Consider the following 22,571-nt stretch of genomic DNA (forward strand, 5'->3'; position numbering starts at 1 on the left):
ACTCTTCAGTCACTATGGAGCAAGGTAAGTGCTTTGGGTTTTTTTCTCAGCACAACTGTTTTGGAATGCAACTGTACATCATACATGATCGTCCCCTTAGTGCCCCCTGCTCGGAACTTGAACGTGTCGCTTACGCTTCTAACCCGTTGCGCTGGCTGGCCGGGACCATCGACTTGGCGACATGATTTAGGTCTCCAGGCACTCGCCCCACATCCCTCCAGCAGAGATGAAGCCAGGGTTCTACGGCCCTCACTTCATCATACCCAAGACAGGCGGTGCGTATCGGCCAATCTTGGACCTGTGAGTTCTGAACCATTTGGCTCGTCCCTGTCCCCTTGCGTCTTCACGAATGTTGCAGAGGCCGCCCTTGCCCCGCTAAGGGAAGTGGGCATCCGCATACTCTTTGACTATTTCCTCGATGACTGGCTGATTCTAGCTCGCTCTCGAGAGTCTCTGTGCGCCCACAGGGACCAGGTGCACCTCAGCCGTCTAGGTCTTCAGGTCAACTGGGAAAAGAGCAAGCTCTTACCAGTTCAGAGCATCTATTTTCTCGGCATGGAGTTAGACTCAGTCTCAATGACAGCGTCCCTCACAAACGAGCGCACGCAGCCAGTGCGGAACTACCTAAGTTTGGTCAGACAAGGGACATCGAGTCTGAAGCCAGTGCTGTGGAACTGAGTCCCGAGATGGATATGGCGCCGCGGCACATACTAGAGCACACTCGACAAGAAGTGTCGCATCCTTGTGGGCACTGGCCAATGGCACCTCCCTAGCAGACATCTGCAGAGCAGCGAGCTGGGCAACACCCAATACCTTTAAGAGATTTAAAAAAATCTCAGGGTTGAGTCGGTCTCGTCCCGTGTTCTCCCAGGTCCGAGCATGTAGAACTCGGAAATACAGAACGTCTGACCAGGTCTTCCGCTTGCACATAGCGCCTTTCCCCTCCTCTGAGGTGATCATGTGTGCTCTTTCACCCAGGAGAGTCCACTAAACTCGCACTCCCTGGATGTCCTTCCTCCCTAGCAATCTGGTCTGCAAATTCAGCGGAGGTATTCTCCGACCAGACCCACTACGGGTACTAATTACTTTGTACTGGAATAGGTGATCCACAGGATGGGCCTTCATGGATTAATCCCACTGTGTGTATTTTCCGTGGTACGGTCCGCCTACTGGCGGACCCGTATATCCCTTGGGCAGTCCCCACTGCCCCCCAGTCGGCATGTTTGTAGCAATTCATCCCTCGTAGCAGGTAGGATCTACCACCGCGCCACTTCCACATGTATTTTGCCACACTTTACCACCCCCCAGCCTGGACAGGTTGTGGTCTCCACGGGGTCTTTTCCCCCTGAAAGAATAGGAGTTGGAAAAGAACGCCTTCTCCCGATGCGTGTTATAGCATTAAATGGCCCCAGCTACTTTAACTCTATGCGAGAAACATAGAGAGACAAAAGGCTTGGCTGGCACGGCCTGCTCCCATGCTTGGCATGTCGCTTGTTCCTCCCCTTTGGGATGCCGGGAACCTAAAACGTTTCTGATGTTTTTTATGGGGTGTTGGGGAAGTGTATGTGCAGTCCGCACCTGCGTCAGCAGCTCACGTACATGGTTCAGCATGTGGTGTGATTGAATAGGGACCCCTAGTGTCGCTTCATTCGATACAATGTCGAGTGAGCGACATACGGGGAATGTATAAGTTACTCTTGTAACCTCCGAATCCCTGATGGAGGGAACAAGATGTTATGTCCCCCCGGCCATGACGCTGAACCGAGCCACTGTAATGGCCGAACCTTATTCTCAGCTCCTCAGTGCAAAACCTGAATGAACAGATGCACGATTCCTTGCTTTTATACCCGTATGTCCGGGGGAGGGACATGCAAATTCTGTCTGCCAAATTCTCATTGGCCTTTTCTCAAGTTCAGAGGTAACCGAGGACTTCAAGAAAGTCACCTAGTGTCACTTCATTCGACACAACGTCTCGTTCCCTCCATCTGGGAACGGAGGTTACAACAGTAACTTCCATCAGACTGGATTGAATCATAGTGCTGAGTGTTCAAAGTAACTCCATGTGAAGAGTTATTAACCAGCACCAGATGCTGAAGAGCTCACAAACACACAAAGATCTACACCTATATTCTGGTCTGATGAATGTTAAGAAAGCAAACGAACCTCAAACAGGCTCGCAGTGAGATCTTCCAGCTCCTGCCCCAGCTGATCTCTCACTTTAGAAAGTCTCTCACACTCCTCGTCTTTTAACTTAAGCTCCTTCACACACATGCAATGACATGAACAAAACACAAATGAAAAAACTCAACAGAAAAACGAGGGAATATGTGGCTTATTTTCTTATTTAACCCATAAAATGAAAGTAAGAAATGAAGGGGTGCATTACAGACTGAAATATTCTTTTACAAAGCAAGAGAGTGTTGTTTGAAGATAAATGTGTTGAGCTGGTTTCTACAACTAGTTCTTGACTGAAGTGCACTGGTTCATGTCAACTGAACATCTGACTCATCTTACCTGTCACTATTCATGTGTTTCATCATTCTATAACCCTTTCAATCTAAAGGTTTAAATTAATTTTATAAACATATTTGAACTTTATCGACAATTGTACGATTGAGTGGATAGTGAAGGAAAAAACGAACTTTATGAGAAAATATCTTTTGAATATCCAATGTAATTACAATCACATATTTTCATGTGAGACTTGACAGTGAACAAATACATTTGGAGCCGTTGAATGTGAGAATATGTGGATGTGTTTGTTTCGAATTCACCGCAGTAATGTGTTTGAATGAAGAGCTGACCATTAATCACAAAAACATTATTCAAATCTCAATGTTTGTGGAGCACTGAAATTCAGATCACAGAAACCACTGTGAATGTACTGTACAGCAGTCTGCTTTGAAACACATAAAAGATGTTAAATCTGTATTCAAACACAGGCACTCCTCTGTGTTTGAATTTACTGAAAGTTGATAACTTAAAGCATGTTATATTTGATTATTTTAAGCACAGCACTAATTCAACATTACTCATTTTGAACTATTCCCCCTCCACACACAGTTTCAGTCCCTCTCTCAACTATATTTGATCATTAAAGTCATGAAACAGGGTGCACAATTAACTAGTTAAAAATCGAAACTGCAAAACTGTGCGATTATTAAATTGCAAAATGTTCAAATGAACGCAATATTACTCAAATGAATCATGATTCGTACAAACAGCATTTTAGAAGGTTCGTTGAGTTTGGTCCTGGTGTGGTACACTTGAAAAAGTGTAATGTGATGGGAATGTGCTCCAGGTTGACTGTATTTATACTTTTGTGTAATTTAACATGTTTGGCCATTACAATACCAGTCATATGTAACACAACGACACTGGGGCATAAAGCAGAAAGAGATAACAGAATTTCACCAGCTTTGAAATGAAGAGCATTAATTAAAACTACTATCAATTATACAGTGAAAATCAAAGGTCCCCAATTGTTGGCCAAAATACAAACTTAAGGGGTTTAAACAGACTGCCCTGCCATGCTACATAAAAGTGAATCCATTCCAGCTGTATAAAAAGACAATTCTGTAATCAATATCATATTTAACAACAGTTCTGCATATTCAATTATGAATACATAATGATTATTCAATAATACTGTACAGGTGAAACTCGAAAAATTAGAATATCGTGCAAAAGTTAATTAATTTCAGTAATTCAACTTAAAAGGTGAAACTAATATATTATATAGACTCATTACAAGCAAAGTAAGATATTTCAAGCCTTTATTTGATATCATTTTGATGATTATGGCTTACAGCTTATGAAAACCCCAAATTCAGAATCTCAGAAAATTAGAATATTACATGAAATCAATAAAAAAAGGATTTTAAATACAGAAATGTCGGCCCTCTGAAAAGTATAATCATGCATATGTACTCAGTACTTGGTTTGGGCCCCTTTTGCATTAATTACTGCCTCAATGCAGCGTGGCATGGATGCTATCAGCCTGTGGCACTGCTGAGGTGTTATGGAAGACCAAGATGCTTCAATAGCGGCCTTCAGCTCTTCTGCATTGTTTGGTCTCATGTCTCTCATCTTACTCTTGGCAATGCCCCATAGATTCTCTATGGGGTTCAGGTCAAGCGAGTTTGCTGGCCAATCAAGCACAGTAATACCATGGTCATTGAACCAGGTTTTGGTACTTTTGGCAGTGTGGGCAGGTGCCAATTCCTGCTGGAAAATGAAGTCAGCATCTCCATAAAACTTGTCTGCTGAAGGAAGCATGAAGTGCTCTAAAATGTCCCGGTAGAGCGGCTGCATTGACTCTGGACTTAATAAAGCACAGTGGACCAACACCAGCCGATGACATGGCTCCCCAAACCAACACAGACTGTGGAAACTTCACACTGGACTTCAAGCATCTTGGATTGTGTGCCTCTCCATTCTTCCTCCAGACTCTGGGACCTTGGTTTCCAAATGAGATGCAAAATTTGCTCTCATCAGAAAAGAGGACTTTGGACCACTGAGCAACAGACCAGTTCTTTTTTCTTTAGCCCAGGTAAGGCGTTTGACATTTGAAGCCCATGTCCAGGACCCGTCTGTGTGTGGTGGCTCTTGATGCAGTAACTCCAGCCTCAGTCCACTCCTTGTGAAGCTCCCCACACATCTGAATGGCCTTTTCCTGACAATCCTCTCCAGGCTACGGTCATCCCTGCTGCTTGTGCACCTTTTTCTTCCACACTTTTCCCTTCCACTTAACTTTCTATTAATGTGCTTTGATACAGCACTTTGAGAACATCCAACTTCTTTTGCAATTACCTTTTGAGGCTTTCCCTCCTTGTGGAGGGTGTCAATGATGGTTTTCTGCACAACTGTCAGGTCAGCAGTCTTCCCCATGATTGTGAATTCAACTGAACCAGACTGAGAGACCATTTAAAGGCTCAGGAACCCTTTGCAGGTGTTTAGCTGATTAGAGTGTGACACTTTGAGCCTACAATACTGAACCTTTTCACAATATTCTAATTTTCTGAGATTCTGAATTTGGGGTTTTCATAAGCTGTAAGCCATAATCATCAAAATGATATCAAATAAAGGCTTGAAATATCTTACTTTGCTTGTAATGAGTCTATATAATATATTAGTTTCACCTTTTAAGTTGAATTACTGAAATTAATGAACTTTTGCACGATATTCTAATTTTTTGAGTTTCACCTGTATATTAGACCAAAAAGAGAGTGCAATCTGAATGCAATGAGAAAGAGATTCGCTTTCATTTGAACATTGATGAACTGAAAAAGATCCAGTTTGATTCTTTTAAGAAGGACTTTTGTTGGTTTACGTTCATGAGTGGGTGAATGTTTATTTTTTATCTAAACATACAAATGACATTCACCCGCTCATTAACATAAACATACAAATGACATTCACCCGCTCATTAACATAAACATACAAGTAAAATAAACCCTCTCATTAACATAAACATACAAATTACATTCACCCACTCAGGATCTTCTGACATACAATGTGTACTGTCCTACCAATAATAACAGAGTTTAACATAAAAATGATTACATATTGCCATTTTTTAAACCTTAACATAAATGTGAATGATTGGTGCAGAACTAGGGGGTTTCATGACACTTGAATGAGCAGTTGAATGTGATTTGTTTGTTTATGTTAATGAGTATGTTTATTGTCTCACCTGTTGTGCTTTGGTGAGCTCCTCCTTCAGTTTCTCATAGCCCTTCTCTCTGACTTCCATTACTGATGGACTTCTGAGACGTGACAGACTGTCAGTGTTCACGCTCAGAACATCATTTGCATCACATGACAGGACACCACCATTCACCCCGTCCACACTAACCGCAGGATCATGTCCACTGTCAACACAAACATGTGATGTCAATTCCATCACACTCACTAGGATACAAATCACAAATACACTATCCATCCATTTTTACTGTGAGTTTGTTAACCAATCAAAGAATCACGGAATTTGATTCAAATGCAAAAGCGTTTTTTATACAGAGCATGAGCGTAGGTTTGGTTTGAAAGTTGAAAGTGGCATCTTGCATGGCAGGACACAACCCAGAGGTTATGATTTTACAAACAAACCAGCAATCATATTCCAAATGTTGGTATTGGTGGAGAGAAAATGCCATTACATGGAAGTCCATCAGGAAGCATACGTTTCTAAGATTTAAAGTTTTGTAGATAATACATTATGAACTAGCATGAAGTAACAATGGAAACTAGCATCTTTATAAATTAGCATTAACCAATATTAATAAATGCTGTTGTTCATTGTTAGTTTGTGATAACTAATGCATCAACTGATATAAAGATGAAGGGTTATCACAAACCTGCTGTTGTGTGTGTCATCTGAGGTCAGATGGCGTGGGGTGGAGTACACCGGCTGTGTGGGCAGCTGGTCAGCTGTCAGAGCGTTGGAGGTCAGGGAGTGTGTGCGGTACAAAGCGCTGGGTGGAGCGTTGTGCTTCGGTAGAGTCGGCTCAGAAATGCCATGAAGATCTGGAGTTGTGGGTGACGCCAGATTCACCTCGTGAAAACCTTCGAGCGGTTCACTGGCCATCGCTGCTAAGTATATTCATATACCTATCTGTGAAAAGGTAACAAAAACATACAGTTAAATAGAAACAACACAGGCTATGTCTGTGACTGTATCATTATGTTAGGATTAAGGATGTGCAAAACGACATCATATCCAGTCAGTGGGTTGTCTAAAAAATGAGTCCACTAGTTGTCTTCAGGAAGGCTGTTCCCACCAGACACAGATCACCAATCAATCATGCTTTTCTTAAGGGGTTTGCACACGAGACACACTCGAGAGAAGCGTTTATTGCTAAAAACAACACAAGTTCTCATGTGAACACGTGTGCCGCTGTGAACAAGCTTCTCTCATAGTGCTCATGAATGCACACATTAAGATTTCCACTGAAAAATGACTTCAATTTTGTAATATTGCATTGTTTTAGAAGACTTGGATTATGACAAACAAGTCACACAAACTACTTTTGGGTCCTTTTTAAGGTTTAACGTGAGTCACTATCAACTGCCATTATCTTGAAAAGATGGACTGGGACAATCACTAAAACATCAACTTTGTTTTGTGGTGAAATATCATCTTCAAACAATCATACCATTCTGATGACGAGATGTTTAAAGCTTGAGAACATATATCAGCAACGAATGAAGCTCCAACGTCATAAACAGTGTTTGATTCACCTAACACAGACAAAGAAAAACATCACAAATGAATGAAAAACTAAGCTCTAACACATTGCAGTTAGCAGTTGAGTGGATTGTAAGAGAACTAAACAAAAGTCTAACAAACGTTCATATCACAGAGCTTTGCAAATCACATGTTCATGCATACTGTAAGTTAATACATTTTGATCACACTTGCATAAAAATAGAAATGCATAAATCATGATAAAAGACAACAAGCAGTGCAGGTTAAATTTGATGCATTTAGAAATGCTTCCAAAAGATAATAGATAAAGAGTATCTCTTGGAGGAGATGTGATTGAGAATGTCAGTTTCACAAACTCTCAGCCTGCCTGATTTGACCTGTCTGTGCAGAGAGCAGACCAAAAACAGAGCTTTCCTGAAATGCTGGGAGAGTGCTTGCTTACTCATCATTGCCACCTTAACAGCTCTGTGTAAAACTGCACTGAATTGAAACCACAGACATGGTTCTTCTAAAAAAAAAACCTGCTGCTGGCAATTCTTACATAACCAAAATTGCAAATACATCACGTGGCACAGTATCAGTATTGATGCATGTGTAATAAGCAAGCATTGTCTTACTGGCAGCCAGAAGTGTGGAATAATGTTTAGATTTTGCTGTTTCAGAAGGAAATTGGTACTTTAATTCTCCAAAGTGGCATTCAACTGATCACAATGTATAGTCAGGACATGACTGATGTAAAAAACAGCATCATCACTATTTCAAAATATACTACATGTCGTACTGTGTATGGTTATGTATGTGACAAATACAACATGAAACTTGAAACTAATCGTGTTAAATTGATCATTTGATACTAGAAAATCACTTGCCATTATATCAGATGCAGTTGAAAGCTATTTGGTACATTAAATGAAGCTTAATATTGTCTTTGTGTTGTTTTTGAGTTGCCACAGTATGCAATAGACTGGCATGTCTTAAGATCAATATTAGGTCAAAATGGCAAAAAGAAACAGCTTTCTCTAGAAACTCAGTCAATCACTGTTTTGAGGAATGAAGGCTATACAATGTTTGAAAAATATTTAATATAAAAGCTGTACACTACATTCTGTACTACAAGACAAACCACAATTGTCTCTAACAAGGACAGAAAGAGATGTGGAAGACCAGATGTGCAACTAAACAAGAGGAGAAGTACATTAGAGTCTCTAGTTTGAGAAATAGATGCCTCACATGTCCTCAGCTGACAGCTTCATTGAATTCTACCCGCTCAACATTAAAGAGAAGACTCTTATGGGAAGAATTGCAAAGAAAAATCCACTTTTGAAACAGAAAAACAAAAATAAAAAGGTTAGAGTGGGCAAAGAAACACAGACATTGGACAACAGATAATTGGAAAAGAGTGTTACGGATCTGTGAGAAGTGCCCGACAAGACCGTCACATCTATGGCAAGTGCTACAGGAAGTGTGGGGTGAAAGGTCAAGTGCTACAGGAAGTGTGGGGTGAAAGGTCAAGTGCTACAGGAAGTGTGGGGTGAAAGGTCAAGTGCTACAGGAAGTGTGGGGTGAAATGTCACCTGAGTATCTGGACAAAGTGACAGCTAGAATGCGGAGGATTTGCAAAGCTGTCATTGCTGCACGTGGAGGATTTTTGATGAGAACTCTTTGAAGTAGTTTAAGAAGTTCTGAATTTGTCATTTGAATTGTAATTTTTTACGTTATTAATGTTCTGACTATACATTGTGATCAGCAAAATGCTACTTTGGTGAATAAAAGTACCAATTTCTTTCCATAAGAGCAAAATCGGTACATTATTCCACACTTTTGGCCACCAGTGTATATATTCAAAACATAAAAAAATACAAAAAAACAACTTATGATTTCAAGAAATGCAGAATAAAAAAACTTAGCAGAGCTGTAGAACTGCTTATATTACCAATAGGTGGCGCTGTCACCAAATTTGATATGGTTCTTTCAGGGTGTGGTGAAAATGTCAATACACCAAAAAGTTGCCAAGATACAGCCTCAGAATTTGTTGATGCATTATTTGAGAACCGTTTGTTCTATAAAAAACATTTTATGAGAAATGGACTTACATCCTAGGAGGAGTTAAAGGAGAAAATTAAAAATGGTGGAAACTATAGTGGGCGGAGCTTTGAAATTATGCAATTCATTGGTACTCAACGTTAGCCAAGGAATCCGAAAAAAAAGGTTGTTTCTAGGCCTTACGGCCCAAAAGTTATAGGCTGACATGTGCAAATTTGAACAGTTGGGTGGCACTACAGAGTTTGTGTTAGAGACCCCAAATTTGGTTTACTTACATATGAGTGTCCTCTATCAGTGTGCCAAATTTCATAACTTTCCAATGGACAGTTATATGCCTTACCACAGACATCAAGAGAGGAAGAAGAAGAATAAAAATAACAATAAAAAGATACAATATAGAGGGTGTTCATGAACTACTGTGCTTGGCCCCTAATAATAACATACACTGAATGCTAGGCTTTATCACTTTAACCAGTTATCACATGAATGCATCAATGATGATATATCCAGACACAGCACACATATGCAGAAACACACATGTATATTTTACTCATGTTCTGCTCTCGGGTCATACTACTCGTGCTTGTGAACTCAGTAATAAACTCAACAGATATCCGAGAGGCTCATAAAATATTGAGTCCAGGCAGAATGCGAACCTGCCCAGTCATTTACTTTCACCGGTGGAAAATAACCCTTACAAAATGTGTTATTGAGTTTTTGATCTGTTGCAAGTTATTGGCAGAAATTTGCAGCACTTCAGCAGCAGTAATAAACCTTCAGCTAACTTTAGACAACATTGGACACTGTGCCAATACTGCCAAACACTTCTATGGCAAACCTGTGGCACAAACCTCATTTGCATGTGAAAATAATGATTGACAAATGTGGACCATGTTTGCCAGAACCCTAGATTAGTAGAAACAATCAGAGTGCATTATAACCTCTTAAATGATTACAGGTGAAACTCAAAAAATTAAAATATTGTGCAAAAGTTCATTAATTTCAGTAATTCAACTTAAAAGGTGAAACTAATATATTATATAGACTCATTACAAGCAAAGTAAGATATTTCAAGCCTTTATTTGATATCATTTTGATGATTATGGCTTACAGCTTATGAAAACCCCAAATTCAGAATCTCAGAAAATTAGAATATTGTGAAAAGGTTCAGTATTGTAGGCTCATAGTGTCACACTCTAATCAGCTAAACACCTGCAAAGGGTTCCTGAGCCTTTAAATGGTCTCTCAGTCTGGTTCAGTTGAATTCACAATCATGGGGAAGACTGCTGACCTGACAGTTGTTTAGAAAATCATCATTGACACCCTCCACAAGGAGGGAAAGCCTCAAAAGGTAATTGCAAAAGAAGTTGGATGTTCTCAAAGTGCTGTATCAAAGCACATTAATAGAAAGTTAAGTGGAAGGGAAAAGTGTGGAAGAAAAAGGTGCACAAGCAGCAGGGATGACCGTAGCCTGGAGAGGATTGTCAGGAAAAGGCCATTCAGATGTGTGGGGAGCTTCACAAGGAGTGGACTGAGGCTGGAGTTACTGCATCAAGAGCCACCACACACAGACGGGTCCTGGACATGGGCTTCAAATGTCAAACGTCTTACCTGGGCTAAAGAAAAAAAGAACTGGTCTGTTGCTCAGTGGTCCAAAGTCCTCTTTTCTGATGAGAGCAAATTTTGCATCTCATTTGGAAACCAAGGTCCCAGAGTCTGGAGGAAGAATGGAGAGGCACACAATCCAAGATGCTTGAAGTCCAGTGTGAAGTTTCCACAGTCTGTGTTGGTTTGGGGAGCCATGTCATCGGCTGGTGTTGGTCCACTGTGCTTTATTAAGTCCAGAGTCAACGCAGCCGTCTACCGGGACATTTTAGGGCACTTCATGCTTCCTTCAGCAGACAAGTTTTATGGAGATGCTGACTTCATTTTCCAGCAGGACTTGGCACCTGCCCACACTGCCAAAAGTACCAAAACCTGGTTCAGTGACCATGGTATTACTGTGCTTGATTGGCCAGCAAACTCGCCTGACCTGAACCCCATAGAGAATCTATGGGGCATTGCCAAGAGTAAGATGAGAGACATGAGACCAAACAATGCAGAAGAGCTGAAGGCCGCTATTGAAGCATCTTGGTCTTCCATAACACCTCAGCAGTGCCACAGGCTGATAGCATCCATGCCACGCTGCATTGAGGCAGTAATTAATGCAAAAGGGGCCCAAACCAAGTACTGAGTACATATGCATGATTATACTTTTCAGAGGGCCGACATTTCTGTATTTAAAATCCTTTTTTTTTATTGATTTCATGTAATATTCTAATTTTCTGAGATTCTGAATTTGGGGTTTTCATAAGCTGTAAGCCATAATCATCAAAATTATATCAAATAAAGGCTTGAAATATCTTACTTTGCTTGTAATGAGTCTATATAATATATTAGTTTCACCTTTTAAGTTGAATTACTGAAATTAATGAACTTTTGCACGATATTCTAATTTTTCGAGTTTCACCTGTAATGTTTTGCTAGCTGGATGTTCTGCTGGATTCATAAAAGAAACCAGTTTTACTGAGACGAGAACACTCCCCCCAGCACATCAATCTGTTGTCGTCACTGGCTGTCTTTTTTTGTTTACACTAGAGGTCAACCAATTGTGGATTTTGCCGATACTGATAACTAAGCTGGTGGGAAAAGCCAATAACCAATATATTCTTAGTCTTTCTGACAGGCAAAGTAATTCATTCAACAACAGTGTCATATGAATTAGGCTTAATCCCAGATGCAGTTTATTGTACAACCAAAATCCCAATAATAATCAGAAATTATACCAATAACAGTTGATAACAGAACAATTACAGTTTGCCCATAATGTCGAAAGGTTTAAAAAAAACTCCTCCTGAGAGTGAAATATGTGTGAAATAATTCACCTCCATCATCATCTATATTGTGTACATAAACACTCTGTAATTCCTACAACAAAACTGACCTTAAACTCACTTGTTCATCTAGAATAACTGGAGTCATATGAACACAATCACTAACATATAACATCATGTGCTGAACTACACAACACAGGAGTTTATCACTGACACAGACAGACAATATGTCTAATCTCTTGTCTAAACTAGCCTATAGCTAAATTCACAAGGTGCCGTTGTTGAAATGCCCACAAATCTTCTCAGACAATTTCCCATCATAAGAAGTTGTAACATTGCCGGAAAAGTTAATACAGTATTGATGCTATGAATAAAGCTGTAAGATTACCGGTTTGACTGTGAATGATGTTATGATGCTCTGAGGTCAGAAGTCTGCTGTCAAAGACCTCGTTTCCACCTGGAATTAAGATGTGGTCAGCCCTAAATACAGGTCTAAATGGGGTCTAAAACATTTTGTGATCAGATCACTAAAACCCACATATGAATGTGGACAAAAACACATGTGACCACATCGCATTTGAGGTGTAAACACCACCCCTCATCTCTCAGTCAACCGCTGCGTTCAAACACGAGTTTAAACATTGCAGGTAAGGTTTGCAGCTTTTAAAGGAAATAACCATCCCATTTAAAAAAGTGGATACATACATAAACAAAAGAAATTCACAGATCTTTAGTATGTCTGATATCAACTCAGATGAGAAGTACGAACAGCTGATAATGGATGCTTCTGCTTGACATGTTGCGTTTGTGCTTAGATTAAATTTTACAACATCTGGTAGAACCAGTGCACATTTTTTCCACGCTTGTTTTGGACTTTTCTGGCTTTATATCATGCAGTAACACTCTTACATAGTGATTGATGTATGTTGTCATGAAACAGAGACCCTAGGTCAGCAAAAGAGCCATTTTGTTGTGTCTCGCACTTTGATTTCAACATGAAAATCACTGCAGAGAACATCTTGTTTTGATTGTAGTGCTGGCAGCACCCATGTAACAATACATTTTTGGAACTGTCACTGGCTCTCGAAAGTTCAGAGGCAATGAGTTGAAATTGTTTTTTTACGTTGGGTCATAACAGAGTCTAAGGGGAGGTCATTCCCCCATAGATTTTTCTTGTACTCCACTAAAACTTCTGACACACCCCGCACCAATGCTAAAACATGATCAAGGGGGGCCAACCCAAGTGAAATTATCAAGGAAGAGCACCTCCTGGTCTGACAAAGAGATAAACAGTTACGCAACCTTATGATTAAATTATCCCCCAAAGATCACATCTTTGTGTCTCTGCAGAACAAAAATGGGTGCTTTCCAATCAGTGGGCATTTTCAAACCAGGATGGGCGTTTTTCAACCGCTATACACGATTTGCCTACTACACTGAGATTCCCAACTTTCATTGGATAGATTACAAATGCCTATCCTGGATTGAAGACAGATTGGGAAATGCCCATTATTGTTCCCCAGAGGCCTAACGCTTCACTCCATAGAGTTCATGTATTTGGCAATGCTCACTAGAGTCATGTGGAAGTCCTTTTAGAGATGTTCTTGTGAGGAAATAACTATCCTCCTTTGGGACAGCTATTTAAAAGGTAACCTCCGCCAAATGACATCAGATTTAATGGCATTTTGGTACTGATGTGTGAATGGTAGCAATAAGGATAAAAGACAAAGTTGTTGCATGTCTACCTAAAGATATTTAAGCAATATCCAATTCTCATTTATTCTGGAGTTCTGAAAATCGCCACGGCTGCGATTGGCATCATAACGGTTGTCTTAACATTGTGTGCAATATTACCTGGTTCCGCGGTAGCTGTAAAACAGTACTAGCTGTGAGTCTGTCTGTCCAGGTCTGCATGTCATTTCATTCCCTCACCTATCGACAACAGCACACACTGACTCAATATCACAACAGCACAATCAGAGCTTTATTTTGACTTCTACATTAATCTCCTTCAGGACTGATCTATAAAGTCTTATCAGTGCCACTCCTGCTCACATAACATAACACACCTATATTATCTCATTATATCTAGATGGAACTGGATTTACTGCATTTCAAAATTGTATTAGCACCATATCATTAAAGTCAACATGAAGTAAAAATGAACTATTAATACAAGTTTCAGAGTAGTTAGAACCCGTAGTGGGTCTGGTCGTGAATTTCAGCGCCTCAGTGGAGGAGAAAAGCGCTAGTGCAAGCGGTACACCCGGTCAGTCAAGTCAATTTTATTTGTATAGCGCCTTTCACAACACACATCATTTCAAAGCAGCTTTACAGAAGATCAGGCATTAACAGAAGATAAAACTTTAATTTCTAAAATGTCGATGAATCATTGTGTAATTAGATAAAATACGATTGTTTATCGTGTTTAAAAATAAGTAATTAAATAATAATTGTATTAATTAACCCAGTGTGCAAGCTGAAAGAGACTGTGGCATGGAACACAAAACTCCATAAGATGTTGCTTAATGGAGAAAAACAACCTGGAGATTGTAGAATCTCCCAAAGGTATTGGGTGTTGCCTAGCCCACTGCTCTACAGATGTCTCCTAGAGAGGTGCCATTGGCCAGTGCCCACGAGGATGCGACATTTCTTGTAGAGTGTTCTTGAACCCGCAAGGGGGCGGGCATGGTCTGGGTCTGATAGGCCAATGCGATGGCGTCAACTGCCCAGTGGGTAAGCTTCTGTTTGGAGACAGCACTCCCTTTCCGCTGTCCACCAAAGCAAACAAAGAGCTGCTCAGAGAGTCTAAAGCGCTGTGTGTGGTCAAAATATGTACGTAAAGCATGTACCGGACACAGCAACGACAAGGCTGGGTCTGCCTCCTCCCGGGGCAGCGCTTGCAGGTTCACTACCTGGTCCCTGAAACCACATAGTCGAGGTCTTAGGACGACATGAGCATCTGCCAGACTGAACTCCAAGCAAGTGTCGCTGACAGAGAACGCTTGCAGGTCTCTGACCCTCTTGATGGAAGTGAGCGCAATCAGGAGGGCCATCTTCTGGGAGAGGGCACTTAGCTCGACTGATTCTAGAGGCTAAAAGGGGGTCCTCTGGAGGCCCGCAAGGACCACGGAAAGATCCCATGAGGAGAACAGGCATGGCCTGGGACGGTTCAACCTCCGGGCGCCTCTTAGGAACCTGATAATCAGGTCGTGCTTTGCTAGGGACTTACCACCCACCGCATCATGGCAACATATACCTTTAAGGTGGAGGGGGACAGCAGCCCCTTCAGCTTTCCATGTAGGAATGAAAGCACTGGCCCGACTGTGCACCTCTGCGCTTCTTTAGATCGGGAAAAACACCAATTTGCGAACAGGTGCCACATTAAGGCGTAAAGCTGCCTGGAGGAGGGAGCTCAGACTTTGTTGATGTCCACGACAGCTGGTGGTAGACCACTCAGATCGCTTCCCATCCAACGGATGCCAGAGGGTGACCCGTCCCTGAGAAAGAAGGTCTTTCCTCAAGAGGATTTTCCAGGGAGGTGCTGTCACGAGAAGCGTGAGATCCGAGAAACAAGTCCAGGTGGGTCAGTAAGGGGCCACTAGAGTGACTTAGAGTTTCCCATCCTCCTGACCTTGCACAGCACCTAGGGCCAGCTGTGTGCCAATGCATCTGTCTCGAGGGGACTTGCCTCTGAGCTGAGGGAGTACCAGAGCGGGCAATGGGAGTTCTCCTGGGAAGAGAACAGGTCTACCTCTGCTTTGCCATAATGGTCCCAGATCAGCTGAACCACCTGGGGGTGGAGCTTCCACTCTCCGTTGGGCGGAGCCTGTTGCAACAGCGCGTCCGCTGTCGTGTTGAGGCTGCCTGGAATATGAGTGCCGTGGAGCAATCTCAGTCAGTGCTGACTCCAAAGGAGGAGATGGCGGGCGAGTTGTGATGTGACAAGAGCGCACGCGGCCTTGCCGATTTATGTACGCTACCGTCATGTTGCTGTCTGAAAGGATCAAGATGTGCTTGCCTCGGATCAGCGGGAGAAACCTCCGCAGGGCAAGAAGTACAGCCGTGGGCCCGACCATGAACCGGAGGCATCTGTGGTAACCATGATGCATCTGGACACCTGCTGCAGAGGGACTCCTGTCAGCAGGAAGCAGAGGTCTGTCGAGGGGTTGAATAACTGACGACAGAGGGAGTGACGATCACACGATACGTGCCACGGCGCAATGCCCATCTCGTGACTGGAGTTTGAAGCCAGTGCTGGAGTGGTCTGATATGCATCAACCCTAGCGGCGTGACTATGGCTGAGGGGCCATATGCCCCAGGAGCCTCTAGAACAGTTTTAGAGGGACCGCAGTGTCTATTTTGAATGACGAGATGCAATTCAGCACTGACTGCGTGCGCTCGTTTGTGAGGCGTGCTACCATTGAGTCTAACTCCATGCCGAGAATGAGATGCTCTGAACAGGGGAGAGCTTGCTCTTTTCCCAGTTGACTTGAAGCCCTAGACGCCTGAGGTGCCTGAGCACCTGGTCCCTGTGGGCACATAGAGCCTCTCGAGAGTGAGCTAGGATCAGCCAGTCATCGAGGTAGTTGAGTATGCGAATGCCCACTTCCCTTAGCGGGGCAAGAGCGGCCTCTGCGGCCTTCGTGAAGATGCGAGGGTACAGGGACAGACCGAAGGGGAGGACTTTGTACTGGTATGCTCTGCAAGGTTCAGTGTCGGGGCAAGATTGAGACGTGAAAGTACACGTGCTTCAGGTCTACCGCTGCGAACCAATCTTGATGCCGGACGCATGTTAGAATGTGTTTCTGTGTCAGCATATTGAACAGGAGTTTGTGCAGGGCACAGTTGAGAACTCGCAGGTCCAAGATTGGCCTCAACCAACCTCCTTTTTTGGATACGATGAAGTAAGGTCTGTAGAAACCCTTCTCCATCTCGGCTGGAGGGACAGGCTCTATCGCATCCTTTTGCAAAAGGGTAGCAATTTCTGTACACAAGGTGCTGGCTTTTTTGCCATGCACCGAAGTGGGGTGGATGCCGCTGAAGTGGGGTGACGCCACTGAAGCGGGGCAGACGCCTGGCGAACTGAATCGCGTAGCCGTGTCAGATGGTCCTGTCCAACCACCACGATGGGTTGGAAAGAGTAAGCCACGCGTCTAAGCTATGCGCGAGGGGCACTAAAGGAATGACATACCCGGTGGGTCTTTGCAGCGGTGCGGAGCAGGTAGTGTTGCGTCGAGAGGCATAGTTGCGACCTGAGACATGTGTGCTGAGAAAGAACTCAAGGCACATACCTTGCTCCACATACCCGGTAGGGGTCAGGTTAGTGACTGAGGAGGAGGTCCTAGTGAGGCATCCTCTGGACTCATCAGAACCGGCCAGCCGGGTTGTGAATGCTGTACAGATGTGGACAAAGAGGTGAAGTTTCTATGTCCAGAGTGCCATTTCGCCTGTACGGTTCTGTTACCAGCTAGGTGACCCAGAGAATGAGTAAATCACTCATTTATTGACACTAGCTGACAAGGTGGGTACCGCAACCCAAAGGGGGTGTGGCAAATAAAAAAACAGAACCCAAGGATTTTCCGTCCGGGCCTCCACCGGGGGAAGGATTGGTCTGGCTAACAGCTCCTGAGTGAACATCTCGTCCCCTGGGTGGCCCATCTCAGGAAAGCTTACGAGCCTTCCGGGTACTGGATGAGGTTCGTGGGACGGGGGGTTTCTTGGCACCGCAGAGGGACGCCCTCGGCAAGCAGATGAGGCTCGGCTGAATGAAGACCGTTGCCGAGGTAGGATGTGTTGGATGGCCTCTGTCTGTTTCTTCACCACTGAAAACTGCTGGGCAAAGTGGCTTCGAGAGGCACCCTGAACCGAGGAACCAATCGTCTAGCCATGAGGACCGACGGAGACATCAGACTGCCCGTGAGGCGAGCCAGTTTCACGTCGAGCCCGGAAGCAATCGAGCGTGCTGGGTGGCGGGTGGTTCGTGTGGGATTTACCCGGCGAAACCGCACCCGCTGAACTCCCAAAATCACCTCCATCTCCAACCGGGTCGTTGTCAATCCCGTGGGAAGGAGGAGCAATGCGGGGGGCGGCTGGAGTGGCGTTTCCTTTGAGAAGTGTGCTTTTTAAGTTGAAAACTTTTGATATCTTTATATGAGGAACATATCAGATATAATTCACAGAAAATCTTTAACAAGTTGCTTAACATCTAAAGTCACCATTCACGTTCAATGTAAAAGAGCAGCTTGGACACTCAATATGAATAATGGTAGCTCAACTGATAGTGTTGCACTTGAGCTGTAAAGGATCGAGGTATGAGTCCTGAAGAGCATGCAAGTCAAAACGTGAGCCAAAATTGTAATAAAAGCACCATAAAAAGACATTTGCTTTTACTATCGGTTAGGTTTAGGTTTTACGGTTTAGAGTAGGGAGGTCAGTTTTGGGAGAACATTTCACTCACTTTTAGTGCCACACAGTGGAAATTTCACCTCAGATACGTGTAATGAACAGCATAATATTTCAAGTCATATTGTCACGTTATTTTCATGAGATCTGGTTGAAATAACTACTTTTGTCTGACAAAGAAGAAAGAAATTCATACAGGTTTTGATTGACATGGATGATTAACAATTTATTTGACTGACTTACATTATATTACCCTGACACTTGACTCATCAGGTCAGTTTAATAGTTTATTATCATTTTTTGTCACTTTCACAATATGCACTCTTGCTTTGAGAGCATTTTCCATTAATTTAGCAGCATGTCTCAATGTTTCTATCAATGCATTGAGGAGTTATTCTTGACAGATGAAAACACATCTGACTATATCGAATGATGAAGCATGTTGAATTAGTCTTCTGTAGGTGATGCAATAGCTGGAATTTCAACAGGCAACAATGAGTGTCACCATGCGACAGATCAGGTGTCAGTCTGACATGAAGGTTTTCTCCCTTCACAGGCTGATCACTAAGCAGGGCTCATTTATCAACCTCATCAACTCCCTTGAGCACAGTTAGTACAATACACTATAGTATAGTACATACATTACAGATGGACACAGTGGCAGATTTTCATCAAGCAATATAGATCCAAATACATAATAAGTGCTAATAATACTTATGTCATTACACAGAAGCCTGAACATTTCAATGAATACTGTTACAAACGTATTATTATCATGAATATGCATGCTATATTTATACATATGAATGCATGTCTGAAAACAAGCTGTCATGTTATTACATTTACCCTATCAACACACACTTCATCTATTGGAGCACTGCTGGTTTGATACTACAGAAACGCCTTGTAAATAATTAATCAAAACCTCATTAACATAATGCCATAATACATTGACATTCGTGTTAATGCGATAAAAGCATTAATTGCTGTTTTAAGCTCAAGATGGCTGTCTAATGTATAGATAGCATACTCACATATCCAGAAGTGATTGTGTGTCTGTCATATATCCCGCTAATCCACAACAGAAATGCACATAAATAATCAATATTAATGCTTTAACGCATGCATGAATACAGTTTTCGATTCTCCTCTCATACTGCATGTGTTTCTGGTGACGAACTAGTCTTCGGTTAGCGACAGTAACCAGGGCCGGACAAAGACACAACAACGCCGCCGGTTGCCATCATCCCGTTTCATGATTGTGCTGCTAAATATCCCATTCCTACTATTGCGAATGTATAGCTCATGAATATTAAGTAGGTTGTGTTGACATGTTCCGAAGACAAGACTACTGTAGGATTCGTTGATTCGTCAGACGTCTAAGTGCCCACCTATCAACGTCTGTCCGTCAGCCAATGAAATAGGCCTGACGCGCAAACATGACGTTCCGTAATAAATATTCATAGGCACAGCCTTTACTATAGTAGAATTTGTAACGTCTCGTACTGTATCAGTAGACTTTATCCTGGCAGATAAGGTCAGACGATTCACGAAAGCGCTTTTATTATATATAAAAAGAAAGCACTTTGGAGTTGGATCATACCACAAACAGCTTAATTACTCAATCGTGAAACTGTTGCACCCCAATCAGTAGTGCCTACGAGGCTGGCCCCCCCATCATGATCCTTATCATTGCTTAAATTTAGCATAGAATCATATTTTTAATGTTCAGCAGCAAGAAGCATTTGTTTATGTACAATTTTTCATTTTAAACTCCATCAGACTTGTCTCATGTATGCTTGTTGTTGCGCCCCTTTGAACCATCAGCAGTGTTTGTAAAAGGAGCATTATGCATACAAAGGATTTGTGATCAGAACAAACTAATGTGAACAGAGCTAGATCCAAGATACACCTCAAAATTTTGTAAAGACTCACCAAATGTTTGATCGCCACAATAGCACCATCACACTCAGGGTTTAAACACACTTCTGGGTGGCACACAGGAATCTGTAAGAGGTGAAATTGTAACAGAGACATTTTTACAGAAACGTATCAGGCCATCCCCAGAAAACAACAACCTCAAACTTGGCAGTTAGAGCTGGAAAATCCCTTAGAGCTTGAACTTTAGCATCCACAATGAACAGAACACTGGCCACCAGCTTACCAAAGTATGTAATAGTCCATTTTGCTTGATGGGTACAGTTTTTCTAACATCTATGTCATGCATCAGTACTTTGCTTCAAGAGGGGTTTTCAGAAAAGAAGTGGGGGCCCTCCTGAAAAGACCAGCTTAACCAGCATGAAATTCCTATTCTGGTCTAGGCTGGTTTATGCTGGTTAGTCCTGGTTTGGTGCTGGTCTAGCTGGTTGACTAGCATAGCCATACTTTTCACCAACTAAACCTTGCTGGTGAAGCTTGTTTTTCCCACAATATGTTCTGTCATTTTCTTGTTTTATAACATCACATCAAAGAAACATACAGTAACAATACAACAGTTTAGGAACTGAAACATGTACATTACACAAATACACATTACCCCATACACACACACTCAACCCGCATCCATAAAAAAAAAAAACACAAAAAATCCCTACATTATTTACAATTTATTTTCAGGTAAAGCCTACATTTCCTACATTTCATGTATGGTTCCCAGAGTTGAACATAGTCTTCCCCCTTGCCCGTGGCAATGTAAGTTTAGTCTTTTCAGACCTATACAGTCCGATAGATCCCTTATCCACATTCTCAAAGATGAAGTGTCCATACTCTTCCAACCTAGAACAATAGCTCTCCTGGCTAGAAGGAGTTTCGATGTTTGTATGAAGTTGTGTATATTCTCCAAGAAAACAATGTTTAACATTCAAAGGGACTTTGGTGTTAAACATATCCAACAGACATTTTATAACCTCCTTCCAGAAGTTTTGGATCTTTGGACATTCCCAAAGACCTTGATATAGAGTACATTTCTCATCTAAACATTTAGTACACGCATCTGGAATATTAGACATATGATGAAGTTTGACAGGAGCTATGTACGTTCTCATTAACCACTTATATTGGAGAAATATACATTTGTATTTATTGTCTGTGTTTGCGCTTTTAGACAATCATTCCAAACTGCCTCGCCAGTGTCTTCTTGTATATCCATTTTCCAAACATTTCATTTGTCTAGAGTTGATACAGTACTATAGTTAACCATATACTATAATATATAGATACATGTCCTTTACCTTCTAAATTCCCAGGTGTTGTTTCCTCTAATTTTGATAAAGGTAATATACACGTTATCCATTCATATTGTGATGACATGTAGCTTTCTAACTGTAAATATTTAAATAAATGTTTTTTGGGAATAAGATATGTCTGGCATAATTGATCAAAAGAATGTAAAACTCCATCTTCATAAAGATTCATCATTTTCTAAATACCTTTTATATTCCATGACTTAAATCTTCCATCTTTCTTACCAGGCGTAAACTGTTCATGACACCAAATAGGAGTAAATTGAGACAGTTCGTGCATGTATATGCGCAGCATGCCAGACTGAGATTGTGTTGTTAAGAAAATGATTTTTTTGTGCACTTCTTCAATGACTTAATATCTGAGGAGTATAGATACAGATTTAATGGTAGATCTGGAACGGACTCTTGCTCGATACCCTGAATGCTGGGGGTGCTGTTGTACAGAAATAATATGATGCTGAGGTCAGTTGGGCAGCCATATAATACCATCTGAGAATGGGAAGTTTCTTTCTTCTGCCCGGTTCTACAGGTCATCTGTTTTGGATTCAAGGTAATTGATTCGTTTGATGGCCAAGTCTATTGCTGCTTCTGTTTTTTCAAGCGTTTCTTTCTGTATCGTATATGCGGCATTCAGCTTCCTCGATACATGTTGCTTTTGAAGCAACATCTCGTTTTACATCTGTCACTTTGCATTCCAAGGCAGCGATTGAGTTCGCCATGTCAGTCAGACGGGTATCAATATTGTCCAACATTTTTCAGAATTCTGCTAAGAGTGATTTCAGCTCGCTTAGAACTTCGGCT

General features: G+C 42.0%; 1 protein-coding gene across 3 annotated transcripts in view; it reads right to left on the minus strand.

The window, feature by feature from the left end:
* rab3ip (RAB3A interacting protein (rabin3)) overlaps nucleotides 1-19,772 on the minus strand; it is a 40,562-nt gene extending 20,790 nt beyond the window's left edge. For 2 of the 3 annotated variants that reach the window (XM_052118251.1, XM_052118250.1), the window contains exons 1-5: nucleotides 19,563-19,772; nucleotides 7,155-7,239; nucleotides 6,357-6,613; nucleotides 5,696-5,873; nucleotides 2,164-2,259 (exon numbers count right to left, since the gene is read on the minus strand). In XM_052118251.1, the coding sequence (XP_051974211.1) occupies nucleotides 2,164-2,259; nucleotides 5,696-5,873; nucleotides 6,357-6,586 (504 nt within the window). In that variant the 5' untranslated portion in view covers nucleotides 6,587-6,613; nucleotides 7,155-7,239; nucleotides 19,563-19,772. The remainder of the gene's footprint in view (nucleotides 1-2,163; nucleotides 2,260-5,695; nucleotides 5,874-6,356; nucleotides 6,614-7,154; nucleotides 7,240-19,562) is intronic. The other variant, XM_052118252.1, reaches the window with a different exon arrangement.
* Nucleotides 19,773-22,571: the final 2,799 nt, after the last annotated feature.

This window comes from Xyrauchen texanus, chromosome 45 (assembly GCF_025860055.1).
Source record: "Xyrauchen texanus isolate HMW12.3.18 chromosome 45, RBS_HiC_50CHRs, whole genome shotgun sequence".
Classification (NCBI taxonomy): domain Eukaryota; kingdom Metazoa; phylum Chordata; class Actinopteri; order Cypriniformes; family Catostomidae; genus Xyrauchen; species Xyrauchen texanus.